Here is a 14,019-nt window from a genome sequence, read left to right on the forward strand (position 1 = left end):
CAGGGCCAGGCGAGTACATCGGGAAGGGAGATGATCGCAGGACGTGTGCTGCCCGGCGTCAGGCGGGAGGCACTGGCTGTGATTGAAAGGTGCCACCTGCCAGATCTCCACGGGAAATCCGAGCCTCCCAGTCCAGGGAAGAGTGTTGTACCAACAGGGCAGTAAACAATGATTGTCTGTAGCCCCAGGATCTTGCGGGGCGGGGGGGGGGGGGAGGCGGGGGGGGGGCCGGGGGAGGGGAAGGGGGAGGGGAAGCGGGGACTGAAGAGCTGGGGGCTAGAAGCCACAGGGGCTTGAAGACAGCCCGGGAGTGCAGCCGCTCAGCTGGAGGAAGGAGACGACTGCAAGCCCCCAGGGAGAGGCCCGACAGGTAGGAGAGGCCCTGGGCCCCTTTCAAGGCACCCCCTCCATCTGCCAACTCCTCTCCCATCTTCCAAGGACCTGAGGAGCCTCCAAGCAGGGCCCCACAGTTGGAGAAACCCAGGCTCCTTCCTAAGTCTCTCCATCACTATGTCCACTCTTTTTCAATGCCAGAGTTCAGGGACTCAGCCCTGCGGTGCTGGGCAACTTGAGGTCACCCACCGAGCAGCCTGCAGGTGGCCATCCATGTGGACCTGACGGGCACAGAGGGCCTTGGGAGACTTACCAGTCTTGTGGCTCGCAGGCTTCAGTAGTTGTGGCTCACAGGCTTAGTTGCTCTGCGGCATGTGGGATCTTCCCGGACCAGGACTCGAAACCATGTCCCTGACATTGGCAGGCGGCTTCTTAACCACTGCGCCACCAGGGAAGTCCCCTCACTTACTTTTTATCTAAGTGTGTTGGAACCAAGCAACTTCTCTGCTCAGATGTGGGATGTACTGTATTTGCAGGATGATTAATTCTGTTTAATTCAATTCAGGAAACTTTTTTTGGGGGGGGGGCGGTTCGCGGGCCTCTCAGTGTTGTGGCCTCTCCCGTTGCGGAGCACAGGCTCCGGACGCGCAGGCTCAGCGGCCATGGCTCACGGGCCCAGCCGCTCCGCGGCATGTGGAATCTTCCCGGACCGGGGCACGAACCCGTGTCCCCCGCATCGGCAGGCGGACTCTCAACCACTGTGCCACCAGGGAAGCCCTACTCCCACATTTTGAGGTATAAAAACGGCTCATCGGAACTTCACTCCACACTCCCAATGCAGGGGGCACGGGTTCGATTTCGGGTCGGGGAACTAAGATCCCACGTGCTGCACGGCGCAGCCAAAAAAATTTTTAAAATAAATAAATGAAAAGGGCTGGGCTTCCCTGGTGGCGCAGTGGTTGAGAGTCCGCCTGCCGATGCGGGGGACACGGGTTCGTGCCCCGGTCTGGGAAGATCCCACATGCCCCGGAGCAGCTGGGCCCGTGAGCCATGGCCGCTGAGCCTGCGCGTCCGGAGCCTGTGCTCCGCAACGGGAGAGGCCACAACGCTGAGAGGCCCGCGTACCGCAAAAAAAAAAAAAAGGGCTCATCATCTCATTGGTGTTCAGTTCTGTTTGCCTTGTCTTTTACCAACTAAATGCCCTCATGGCTGAGTCAGGACCTTAATCTGGCACAGGGCTGGGCAGAGGCCAGCCTACACCATACAAGCTGATGTATACTGAGTGCTCCTTCCAGGCCAGGCACGCCCCAAAATACTTCCTGTGCATTGGCTTCCTTAACCCTCCACTCTCCCTGTGAGGTGAGACCTATTTTTATCTCCAGAAATCAAAATACAGGGAGGCTAAGTAGCTTGTTCAAGGTCACAGTGGGAGAAGAAGTGGGAGCTGGGATCCCATCATAGGAAGCTCCGGAATCAATGACTTTCACCGCTCCTCCACACCGCCTTCCGAACAAGAGTGCAAGGCAGGGGAGGGTGGTGTGGATCGTTTAGACCGGCCCTTGACATAGTTTCTTCCGCTAAAGGTGGCATCGCTCAAGAGGGCAATAGATGGACCTCAGGGAAAATAAAGCGAAAAGAAAAGGAAGCAAGAAAAAAAAATCCACGGCCACATAAGTTTGGAGAAAAGCGAGTGAAATAGAGCTAAGCAAAATTAAGGTTCCTTTACCATGGGGTGTCTGGAATCTATTTAAGTGCTAATGAAGTTGTAAGACTCTAAAAGGGTCAAGAGTAGCCTGTTTCTGGAACCAAAGAAACACCTCCCCCGCCAACGCAGCCTTTAATAAGGTCTTAGGAGACCCCAGTTTTCCACAGAACACAGTTTGCAAACCTGATCTAGACCAATCCTGTCATTGTATTGGAAACCGAGGCTCTCTCCAGAGAGGCAAAGAGACATGCTCAGGTCTCAGACCAGGAGGTGGGGGTCGAGGCATGCTCCTAGCTCCCTGCAGATGTGCATTCCATCTCCCAGGCTCATTGGTTTCCCTCTAACTTTAATAGATTCCCGGAGCTGCTGAACCACGAAGGGGCTCTGGTGGGAGGGGTGGAATTGGAGGGCAGCATGAGCATCTTTGAAAATCCCAGCCGACTTCCTAGGAAACGGTGGGAGACCAAAGCCAGGGACACCAGGACTTCGATCTGGGGGCAGTAAGACCTGAATGGGTGGCAGAAACAGAGCCCTGTCCCTCATATGCCTGTCTTCTTGCCTCTGTCCCAATTACTCAGGTACCCTGGGTACTGTATCCAGAACGATGGCCCTGCAGAGGGCAGGAGGTATTTTTAGCCAGTGACAAGGAGTGTGTACTTCTTTTACTGCCTGAGTCATGCCCTGAACACGTTATTTGGGGATTATTTTCTCTGTAAACAGACCCCCCCCCCAAGAACGGCAGAAGGCTGAAGGAGCTGACCCTGTCCGCGCCACACCCACACCCCCTCCCCCAGCTGTTTTTGTTTTTGTTTTGCGGTACGCGGGCCTCTCACCGCTGTGGCCTCTCCCGTTGCGGAGCACAGGCTCCGGACGCGCAGGCTCAGCGGCCATGGCTCACGGGCCCAGCCGCTCCGCGGCATGTGGGATCTTCCCGGACCGGGGCACGAACCCGCGTCCCCTGCATCGGCAGGCGGACTCTCAACCACTGCGTCACCAGGGAAGCCCCCCCCCCCCCAGCTGTTTTTGTAGATCGGACAGTACAATCATCCCTTGATGTCTGTGGGGGATTAGTCCCAGCTTCCCTTGCGGATATGAAAATCTGCGGATGCTCAAGTGCCTCATATGAAATGTTGTATTTGCATAGAACCTTACAATCCTCTCTAATACTTTAAATCATCTCTAGATTACTCATAATACCCAGTACAATGAAAATGTCATGTGAACAGTTGTTAATAACAATGTAAATGCTATGTAAATAGTTGAAGTGGCAGCAAACTCAAGTTTGCCTTTTGGAATTTTCTGGAATTTTTTCTTCAACTTTTTTCCATCCAAGGTTGGTTGAATCCACAGAACCCACGGAAAAGGAAGGCTGACTGTATGTACAGTACTTGAATAGGAAACCTCATGATAAAGTTGGAGGATCAGATCTCCCTGCAGAGGTTAGTTAGGGAGAGTATCTTCTGTTCTTCACCAAAAGAAACTCTTCCATGCCCAGGCCCAGCTCTTCAGAGAACCACACACACAGGCGGGCCGTGCTGGCAGAGACCCAGCGACCAAGCTGGCCCAGGGTTTCCCAAATTTCAGGCATTTTAACACCACCTCCATGATTTAGGTATTTTGTATCCTGTATTCCGCTTTCCTGAACGTCTTCCTTTGAATTAACTTACTTTAGTTCAATAAATGTATTCATAAAATAAACTTTACATCACTATTGGAAATGGAAACTCGATATCACTGGCCAGAAACAGAAAGTAACTGTAAAAATAAATACAATTGAATCAAAACAGTATTATTAGGGACTTCCCTGGTGGTCCATTGGGTAAGACTCCGAGCTTCCAAGGCAGGGGGCCTGGGTTCGATCCCTGGTCAGGGAACTAGATCCTGCATGCATGCCGCAACTAAAAGTTCCCATATGCCTCAACGAAGACCCGGTGCAGCCAAAATAAATAAAGTAAACACTCAAAACAAAACAAAAAACAGTATTATTAAGTTCTATCTAGAGACTTCTGTCTGCTTTGGGCTCTGAGCATGAGGGCAGCTATCTCCATCAAAAGGGGAGAATAGGGGCTTCCCTGGTGGCGCAGTGGTTGAGAGTCCGCCTGCCGATGCAGGGGACGCGGGTTCGTGCTCTGGTCCGGGAAGATCCCACATGCCGCGGAGCGGCTGGGCCCGTGAGCCATGGCCGCTGAGCCTGCGCGTCCGGAGCCTGTGCTCCGCAACGGGAGAGGCCACATCAGTGAGAGGCCCGCGTACCGCAAAAAAAAAAAAAAAAAGGGGGAAAATAGCAAGTGCTCCATGGGGGTCTAGGAGGCTAGTCAGACTCTAACCACCTCACTGGCTTATTCAAAAAGAGGCCAAATCATTGACAAGGCATCACAGAACCCAGTGTTCCTTAAAGCCCAAGTCACAACCTGCAGAGGGCCTTTAGGTGAACGTCACCCAACATCAGGTAAACGTGGCTGGCCCAGCACCCCATTGTGGGGGACGTGGTGCTCTACCGCTTCATTTAGCCGAAGGGAAAGTGGATACTTGTGTCACATGTCCGAGCAGTGGGGGACCCAGGACTGAATCGCACGTCTCCAGACTCCAGGGCCTTCACCGGCAGAAAGGGGGCATGACCAGGCCTGCTTGTCTTCTCTTTTCAGAGATGGAGCAGAAGGAAGGGAAGCCCTCTGAGGACGGAACCCCTGTGTCCCCAACCACGGAGGTCCCGGAGACAGTGGGAGGGGGAGCCTCTGCTGAGGAGGAGGCCACAGGCCCAGCTGAGAGGACCATCACAGAGGGGCCTCCAGACGGAGCAGGAAAGCGGGAGAGGGCACCAGCTGAGGATAGCATTACAGCTGAATTCCAGGGGGAATCCAAAGGGGAGGCTGAACTTCAAAAGGAGGACAGCGGGAAGAAAGAGACCACCGTGGCTCCTCAGGAGATGGCTGATTGGAAAGAAGAGACCAACTCCGAACCCAAGGAGACGGAGGGAAAAGAGGAGATCACGTTGGCCTCTGAGAAGCAGCAGGCTGATGAGAAAGAGGCCAAGCCTGGGTCTAGGGAGAAAGCCAATGTGAATGATGAGGTGCAGGCTGCTGGGAAGGAGGAGGCCAAGGCTGGAGACAGGGAGGCTGCTGGGAATGAGGAGGCCAAGGCTGGAGACAGGGAGGCTGCTGGGAAGGAGGAGGCCAAGGTTGGAGGCAGGGAGGCCAAGGCTGGAGGCAGGGAGGCCAAAGGAAAGGAGGAGGCCAAGGCTGGAGACAGGGAGGCTGCTGGGAAGGAGGAGGCCAAGGCTGGAGACAGGGAGGCTGCTGGGAAGGAGGAAGCCAAGGCTGGAGACAGGGAGGCTGCTGGGAAGGAGGAGGCCAAGGTTGGAGGCAGGGAGGCCAAAGGGAAGGAGGAGGCCAACGCTGGAGACCGGGAGGCTTCTGGGAAGGACGAGACCAAGGCTGGAGACAGGGAGGCTGCTGGGAAGGAGGAGGCCAAGGCTGGAGACAGGGAGGCTGCTGGGAAGGAGGAGGCCAAGGTTGGAGGCAGGGAGGCCAAAGGGAAGGAGGAGGCCAAGGCTGGAGACAGGGAGGCTGCTGGGAAGGAGGAGGCCAAGGCTGGAGACAGGGAGGCTGCTGGGAAGGAGGAAGCCATGGCTGGAGGCAGGGAGGCTGCTGGGAAGGAGGAGGCCAAGGCTGGAGACAGGGAGGCTGCTGGGAAGGAGGAAGCCATGGCTGGAGGCAGGGAAGCTGCTGGGAAGGAGGAGGCCAAGGCTGGAGACAGGGAGGCTGCTGGGAAGGAGGAGGCCAAGGTTGGAGGCAGGGAGGCTGCTGGGAAGCAGGAGGCCACAGTGGCCTCTCAGGAGGTGAGCAACAAGACGGAGGAGCCCAAGGCTGAAACCCAAGAGAAAGCCAGTGCCCCAGAGGCCAAGTCGGACTCTCAGAAGACTGCCGTGGAAGATGAGGCCAAGCCTAAACCACAGGAGGAGGAGGTGAAGGAGGAGGTGGTGAGTGAGGAAGAGGAGAGGAGAGGAGGGAGGAGGCCCCACGATTCTCCGGAGCCCCCTGCCCAGCCCTCCCCCAAGCAAGCCCCTCCCCTGCTTTATTCCTTTGGGACAATCCAGTCTTCCACCCACTGATATCAAGAGCCTGGGGTGGGGGATGCAGCACTGTGGCTCCAGGCTGCCTTCCAGATCTTTCTGAAGCGCTCACAGAGCCTCAGGCAGGTGCGGGCCCACACAGCCCATGTTCATTCCAGGAGCCAGGCTGTCCTGATGAAGAGCAGGACCAGGGCGCGGAGAAAGGGGCAGAGGAAGGGGCAGGAGCGCTTCCCCGGTCCGCCGAGGAATGGCCCGAGAGCCCCACGGAGGAGGGCAGCGGCCTCAGCCCAGGTGAGTGAGAGCCCAGGAGCCCGCGGACACCGCAGGGGCCTCCCTGAGGGAGCACGCGGGCCGCGCACCACGGGTCACCCCAGCCTGCCTCCCTCCCGTTCCTTTCCCCTAGATGGGCTGAGTCCAGACACCGCAGCTTCCGGAGAGACCAGTCCTTCAGCCAGGTAATGTCAGACTCTGGAGCCCCAGCTCCAACCCCTGCTACTAGTTGCTTCCTTTTTTTTTTTTTTTTTTATTTTTTGCGGTACGCGGGGCTCTCACTGTTGTGGCCTCTCCCGTTGTGGAGCACAGGCTCCGGACACGCAGGCTCAGCGGCCATGGCTCACAGGCCCAGCCGCTCTGCGGCACGTGGGATCTTCCCGGACCGGGGCGCGAACCCGTGTCCCCTGCATCGGCAGGCGGACTCTCAACCACTGCGCCACCAGGGAAGCCCCCGCTTGCTTCCTTTAAAGGCTGCCATCCCCTGGGCCTGGGCCTCCCCAGTGCTGGTCTCAAGATATGCCAGGAATTATGGTTTTCAGCCCTCTAGCCCAGGGCAGAGCCCAGGAGACAAAAGGAGCCGGAGTGTGGGAGCAAAGGGGCCGTGGAGCACACCTGGTCCGTCTCTCACTCACTGCTGAAGCCTCCTGGTCTTGCTTGCCTCCGCGGTGTCAGCCTCACCCATAAGCGAGTGAGCAGAAAGCCTGAGCTTGGACAATGACACTGCCACTTACCAGCTGTGTGACCTTGGCCGCATCACTGCCCCTTTCCTCCCCTGTGAAGTGGGCACAGTCACGGTACCTACCTCGTAGGACTTCTGTGAGGCTCAAACGACATCTGTGTGTAAAGCCCTCAGCCCAGCGCCTGGTGCCTGGCTGGTGCTGGATAACATGATAGCCTTACTCTCGCCAGGGCACAACTTTCGTCATTAAAGAGTCTTCCTTTATTTCGAGCTGAAGCTCACCTCCGCGTCACCTTCTTAGGGAAAAGTACCCGATTGAACGTTCGTGGAGCGTGGGTTACATTCCCCCTCCCACGCAGGCCTTAGAACCACCCTGTCAGGTATCTATTCTTGCCCCATTTTACAGATGAGGAAGCTGAGGCTCAGAGGAGTGACACGACAGTCCCAAGATCACACAGCAACTAAGAGGCAAAGGCAGGATCCAGCCCCAGGTCAGACCTCAGATGTGCCCTAGCTTTATCCACACATGCCACCAGACCACGTGCTCACCAAAGTGAGACTGAGCGTCACTATTTCTTCCCAGCCCCTCCCGGTGCTGGGCCCAGAGGAAACATGGCGAGAGTGGGGACCACAGCTTCGTATGCCTCTTGAGACTGCAGGGGCCGCGCTCAGCCGGCCTCCTCCCTCTTCAGTGGCTGGTCCCAGTCCCTCTCACCCTTCTCCGAACTTTTCCATGCAGTGAATCTTCACCCAGCGACGTGTCCCAGAGCCCCACGGAGCCCCCTCCCTCACAGGAGAAGAAGAAAGACAAGGCACCAGAGCGCAGGGTGTCAGCCCCTGCCCGGCCCCGGGGGCCCCGTGCCCAGAACCGCAAAGCCATCGTAGACAAGTTTGGGGGGTAAGATGCGGGCGAGGAGCGGTGGGGCTGGGTTGGTTGGACAGTCGGTGGGCGGGAGTCCTGAGGGGCAATAGGAACAGCCCGAGCCCCGGCAGGAGGACTGACATCTGGGGCTGGGGCTCCTCCCTGATGGGACCCTCCCACCTCTCTGGCCTGACCTTCTCTGTCCCTCGCGCACAGGGCAGCCTCGGGCCCCACGGCCCTGTTCCGGAACACCAAGGCCGCGGGGGCAGCCATCGGCGGCGTTAAGAACATGCTCTTGGAGTGGTGTCGGGCCATGACGAGGAGCTACGAGGTGCATGGTGGGCAAGGGACCCTTCCCCAGGGCGGCAGTGCAAAGCCCAGAGGGGGGCAGGTCCGGAGGGGGCAAAGTCCAGGTCCTCTGGCTGAGGCTCACCGAGGCCTCTGGGCCCCACTTGCCCGCAGCATGTGGACATCCAGAACTTCTCCTCAAGCTGGAGCAGTGGCATGGCCTTCTGCGCCCTCGTCCACAAGTTCTTCCCCGATGCCTTTGACTACGCTGCACTGGACCCCACCAAGCGCCGGCACAACTTCTCCCTGGCCTTCTCCACAGCCGAGTAAGCCATGCCAGGGGATGCAGAGGCGGGTGGGAGCTCGGCTCACCTACACAGAATCGAGGGCGGGATTCACAGGGGTCGGGTAGTGCGGTGGTCAGGTGGAGGCTGTCACCACACATTCATGAATTCAACAGATATTTCTTTACGATTTATTTATTTATTTTTGGCTGCATCGGGTCTTAGTTGCGGCATGCGGGATCTTCACTGAGGTACGCGGGATCTTTTGTTGCAGCGCACGGGCTTCTCTCTAGTTGTGCATGCAGGTTTTCTCTTCTCTAGTTGTGGCGTGTGGGCTCTGTAGTTGTGGCGCGCGGGTTCCAGAGCACGCGGGCTCGGTAGTTTGTGGCACGTGGGCTCTCTAGCTGAGGCGCGCGAGCTCAGTAGTTGTGGCGCGTGGGCTTAGTTGCCCCACGGCCTGTGGGATCTTAGTTCCCTGACCAGGGATCGAACCTGCGTCCCCTGCATTGGAAGGCGGACTCTTTACCACTGAACCACCAGGGAAGTCCCCAACAGATATTTTTTGATTGCTGGGAACTGTTTTAGGACATAGCAGTGAGTGAAACTTACAAAATCCCTGCGTGCCTATGACACATTCTAAAGGGAGAGACAGATCATAAACACACACACATGTGAAATATGATGTAAGGGAACAGGTGCCGTGAAGAAAATGCAGGCAGGGTAAGGGGTAGAGGAGGGGCAGGCAGGGTGGTTGCTGGGATTTAGGGCCAGATTCTGACTCTGCCATTTGTTAGCTGTGTGATCTTGGACAGGCTCCTTCACCTCTCTGAGCCTCCATATTCTGACCTTTAAAATGGGCATGACATTTCCTCTTTGGCAGGGCTATGGTGAGAATTAAGTAAGTAATTAAGTAAAGTCCCTATAAACAGTGCCTAACCCATGGCAAACACTTCAAAAAAAAAATCTTAGCTCCTATGTTATAATGAATGATATCACAGTTGTTATGATAATTATTATTCAGTGTGGGACCTGGAGGGCATTTATTGCTGGGGTTCACACAGCTGGGTGCCAGGGTGGTGGAGGGATGGAGACAGGGGTGGACTAGACAGGCAGGAGGGGTGTGAGGATCAGTGTGGCCCAAGGAAGAACCTAAGAGACCAAAGACATGGCTGCCAGGTGGCGGGGGAGGAGGGGGCACTCCCCCCACCGAAGCACCAAAACCAGACTCAGACAAAGGCCTCCATCTCCGCCCACCGGAGAGACCTGACCTGATGGCCTTGGGGCTCCCAAGGAGCTCGCGCCTGGAGCGCCCGTCCTTTCCCACCTGGGAGGGGCTTCTGAGCCGCCTGGTAGAGATAGGACTATGCATAGGGAGTGGTCCACGAGGACAGCTCTGAGACCGGGAATGCATTTCCCGCTGAGTGCGTTTCTAAAGCCCGGGGGCAGGGAATAAGTCACTGGGGATGTTAGCAGCACCTTGGTCCAGGAGGCTGAGCCCTTTGGTCTAGTCCAGGCCTGGCCGCCAGCCTGCAGGGAAGCCTGGGCAGCAACCTTCCCCTTTCGGGGCCTGCGTGTCCCCATCGGCAAGACGAGATGGACGAGATGGCCGGTATTGATCTGTGCTTTTCAGATGCTTTTTCCCCCCTGACAGATTCCTCAAGCAAAATATTAAATGAATGCCCAACATATTAGACAGATTTTAGGGAGGCCTTTTGAGGTTGGGAGGGGTTCTTGGAGCACTCCAGCTCTGCTTCCCAAGATGGTCCCTGAAGCATGTCTATAGGGCCCTAGGGCACCAGGGATGCCGTTTGAAATCCACCAGACTTGGTGCTACAGAAGATCCCTTCCAGTTGGTCCCGCCAAGGGATGGGGGGAGTGCCCTGGGGTGGCGGGTTGAGGGCATCCGGAGCACCATGTCCTGCTCTGGGCTCAGAAGCACCTTTTTTTTTTTGGCGGTACGTGGGCCTCTCACCGTTGTGGCCTCTCCCGTTGTGGAGCACAGGCTCCGGACGCGCAGGCTCAGCAGCCATGGCTCACGGGCCCAGCCGCTCCGCGGCATGTGGGATCCTCCCGGACCGGGGCACGAACCCGTGTCCCCTGCATCGGCAGGCGGACTCTCAACCACTGTGCCACCGGGGAAGCCCCAGAAGCACCTTTAATGGTGATGAACCAGGATTGGAAAGTGAAACTCCTAGTCGGGGCAGAGCTCTTGGTGAACATCAGAAGGCCACGTGGCTTGGCCCTGACCAGGTGTCCCCGGCCTGTGGGGCAGGGTCGTGGTCCTCCTGCAGCTGCCTTGCCTTGGCTGCCAGCCTGCAGAGCCACAGAAAGGCAGAAGGAATAATCAGGTGATGGTGACGGGCTGAGAGGAGGCATCAGGCAGCAGGGAAAAGGGAAGGATGTGCAGGGGATGCGTGGGGATGGAGGCTGGAGGGAGAAGAGGTGGGGGGGTGCCTCCTTCTTCCTAGCCCTTCTTTTTTTTTTTTTGGCTACGCCATGAGGCATGCGGGATCTTAGTTTCCTGACCAGTGATGACCAGAGATCGAACCCGTGCCCCCTGCAGCGGAAGCTCAGAGTCCCAACCACTGGACCTCCAAGGAAGTCCCCCTTCCTAGCTCTTTGACCTCGGCAGCTGACTTAACCTCTTTTAGGGCCTGGGGTGCAGATGAAGCGTGCAAAGTAAGGGGGCCCCTGCCGCAGCGGGCTCCCTTCTAGAAGTTGCCTCTGATTCCCACGGAACGGTCAACGCTGGGGCCCCCAGGCGGCTTGATCGGCTGTGCTGCTCGAGGAGCCCGACCCCGTTCCCCAGGCCCAGTGGGAGTGAAGCTTTTGCCTCTCCTGCATGGGAACAGCACCCCGACCCACATCCAGGAGCCAAGATCACTGCATCGGTTGCAGGGAGCTTGTCCCCTTCTTTGAAATCCTCCAGTCTGTGCTCCTGCCTCCCGCTCCCAGGCCAGCCCGGCTTGGGTTTCGGTCCAGCTGCCTCAGCTCTAAGAGAGGATTTCCGCTGGGACCCTGGTTTCTCCTACGCCAGCACCCATGGCGGTTTGGCAGGCTGGGACTGCTGAGACCCGGCTACAGGGCAGGGATGCCAGAGGCATCAGGCAGGCCTGCGGTGGAGTCCCAGCTGTGTCACTCACTTTGACGTTGGGCAAATCACCAAAATGCTCCGAGTCTCCAGCTCCTCTTCTGCTGGTTGAACACAGAGGAGTGGAGTAAATGAGACCATTCAAGGGAAAGCACTGGGGAGTTCCCTGGTGGCCTAGTGGTTAGGATTCCAGGCTTTCACTGCCGTGGCCTGGGTTCAATCCCTGGTTGGGGAACTGAGATCCTGTAAGATGTGTGGCGCAACCAAAATAAAAGGGGGGAAGGGAAGCACTTGATAAAACTCCTGGCACATGGCAGCAAGGTCCCAACAGCGGTTAGATCAGAAGATCGGCTTTAGCAAAGCCAGGAGTAGCACGTGGCCCCAAAGAGCAGCTGGGAATTTAGAAAGAGAGGACTTGCTGCTAAGTTCTATGCGGTCACTCAAACACATTAAGCACTCCTGCCTCAGGACCTTTGCCCATGCTGTTTCCTCTGCCTGGAATCCTCTTCCCGCAGATATGTACTCTCTTTTTAAATTTTGTTTAATAAATTTGTTTTATTTATTTATTTTTGGCTGTGTTGGGTCTCCGTTGCTGTGCACGGGCTTTGTCTAGTTGTGGCGAGCGGGGGCTACTCCTTGCTGTGGTGCACGGGCCTCTCACTGCGGTGGCTTCTCTTGTTGCGGAGCACGGGCTCTAGGTGCGTGGGCTTCAGTAGTTGTGGTGCACGGGCTTAGCTGCTCCGCGGCACATGGGATCTTAGTTCCACGACCAGGGATTGAATCTGTGCCCCCTGCACTGGAAGTGCAGAGTCTTAACCACTGGACCGCCAGGGATGTCCCCAATTTACACTCTTTAAGAGAACTTTCCTGGGCTCCCTATTAAAATTCTCCTTGGAGAATTCCCTGGCGGTCCAGTGGTTAGGACTCCGTATTTTCACCGCCAAGGACCCAGGTTCAATCCCTGGTCGGGGAACTAAAACCCCACAAGCTGCGAGGCGCTGGCACAAAATAAATAAATAAATAGATGAAAAATAAAAAAATAAAGCCATTACTAACATAATATTTTTTTAAAAAATCCCCTTGAACACAGAACATACCCTGTCCCCCTTCCCTGCCTTATTTTTCTCCACAGCACCTCTCATCATCTCATGTACCATCGATTTCTGTTTGATTACTGTCTACTGCAGTGAGAATGTCAGTGACATGAGAGTGGGGAATTTTTATTTTGTTCGGTGCTGAATTCCCTGGAAAAGTACCTAGCACATAGTACCCCCCAATACATACACGGAAACTGGTTGAAGCTGGAGTTGTTGCAGCTACAAGGCAACACTCTGGCTAGTGTTGGTGTTCTGTCTTTTAAACTCTCCCTGAGGACAGGTATATGAGCACGTGGGAGGGGTGGGCTAACGCAGAACTATAGACCAGAAGGTTCCGCTCCTACGTGAAGGCACACAGTGCAATGAAAACCGGGGCTTAGGAATCAGACCCCGCTGAGTTTGAGTCTTGACTCTGTTGGGCCTCAGTTATCTAATCTGTACAATGGGATGGTTGCCCTAGATGACCTCCCAGCTCTGCCACACACAGTTCTGTGGGTTTCATCCTCGCCGGGCTGTCCCCTTAGGCCCCGCATCCTTCACCGTTGGCTCTCTGCTCCACCCCTCCTCACCCCTCCCCAACCTGCCCCTCAGGAAACTGGCCGACTGTGCCCAGCTGCTGGAAGTGGATGACATGGTGCGGCTGGCAGTGCCCGACTCCAAGTGCGTCTACACCTACATCCAGGAGCTGTACCGCAGCCTCGTGCAGAAGGGACTGGTGAAGACCAAGAAGAAATGAGGGGCTGACCAACCCTGTGGGCAGAGGCGGGCAGGGAGCCCAGCTGACCAGCCGTGGCCCAGAGGCTCACTCCTGCTCATGGTGGCAGCAGTGCTGGGGCTCAGACAAGGGCAGATGGTACCAGTCTTAACTACATGAAAAGTTCTTTTGTCAAATCCAGTCTAGCCCCTTAGTGCTCCCTCCCTAACCCAGCAGGAACATCTCTCACTTGGATAATAAACCCCTGCCGCCAGGGTTCCTCATCTGACATGATTTTCTCAACAACCATGAAAGGCATTTGGGAAAGGAGAGTGGGCTGGGTCCTACCACTAACCAGCTGTGTGTCCCTGGGCCAGTGAGTGAACCTCTCTGAGCTTCAGTTTACCGTCTGCATGGGGATGATAGGAGCTCAAAATCATGCAGGTGCTGTGAGCGTTAAATGAGATCATGAAAAGGACAAACAGCCTGGCCCGGGGCCTGTCACGTAAGTGTTCTTTAAGTGGTGGCCCAAAGTAACAACACATCTTACATTTCCAGCCATGGGTGGCACTTTCCCAATTCTCTTCCCTTTTTCCACACTTCTCCCAGATTAGGGAATTCCAGGGCAGGGACTAGAGTAG

The 14,019-nt window shown here is 56.3% G+C and overlaps 1 protein-coding gene across 5 annotated transcripts; it reads left to right on the top strand.

Moving 5' to 3' along the window:
• Nucleotides 1–233: 233 nt before the first annotated feature.
• On the top strand, nt 234–13,941 carry SMTNL1 (smoothelin like 1). Of its 5 annotated transcripts, none has more exons than XM_082661327.1 (9): nt 234–370; nt 4,684–5,216; nt 5,277–6,017; nt 6,269–6,401; nt 6,514–6,565; nt 7,802–7,960; nt 8,141–8,255; nt 8,387–8,538; nt 13,276–13,941. In XM_082661327.1, the coding sequence occupies exons 2-9, from the start codon at nt 4,686–4,688 to the stop codon at nt 13,418–13,420; spliced, it is 2,028 nt and encodes a 675-aa protein (XP_082517453.1). In that variant the 5' UTR covers nt 234–370; nt 4,684–4,685; the 3' UTR covers nt 13,421–13,941. The 5 variants fall into 5 exon arrangements, with proteins under 5 accessions (XP_082517453.1, XP_082517455.1, XP_082517452.1 ...); XM_082661329.1 differs by lacking the exon at nt 13,276–13,941 and adding exons at nt 8,722–8,747; nt 11,148–12,153 and having other exon boundaries at nt 4,684–6,017; XM_082661326.1 differs by having other exon boundaries at nt 4,684–6,017.
• Nucleotides 13,942–14,019: the final 78 nt, after the last annotated feature.

The sequence above is a fragment of the Grampus griseus genome (assembly GCF_964374135.1).
Source record: "Grampus griseus genome assembly, chromosome: 8".
In the NCBI taxonomy this organism is placed as follows: domain Eukaryota; kingdom Metazoa; phylum Chordata; class Mammalia; order Artiodactyla; family Delphinidae; genus Grampus; species Grampus griseus.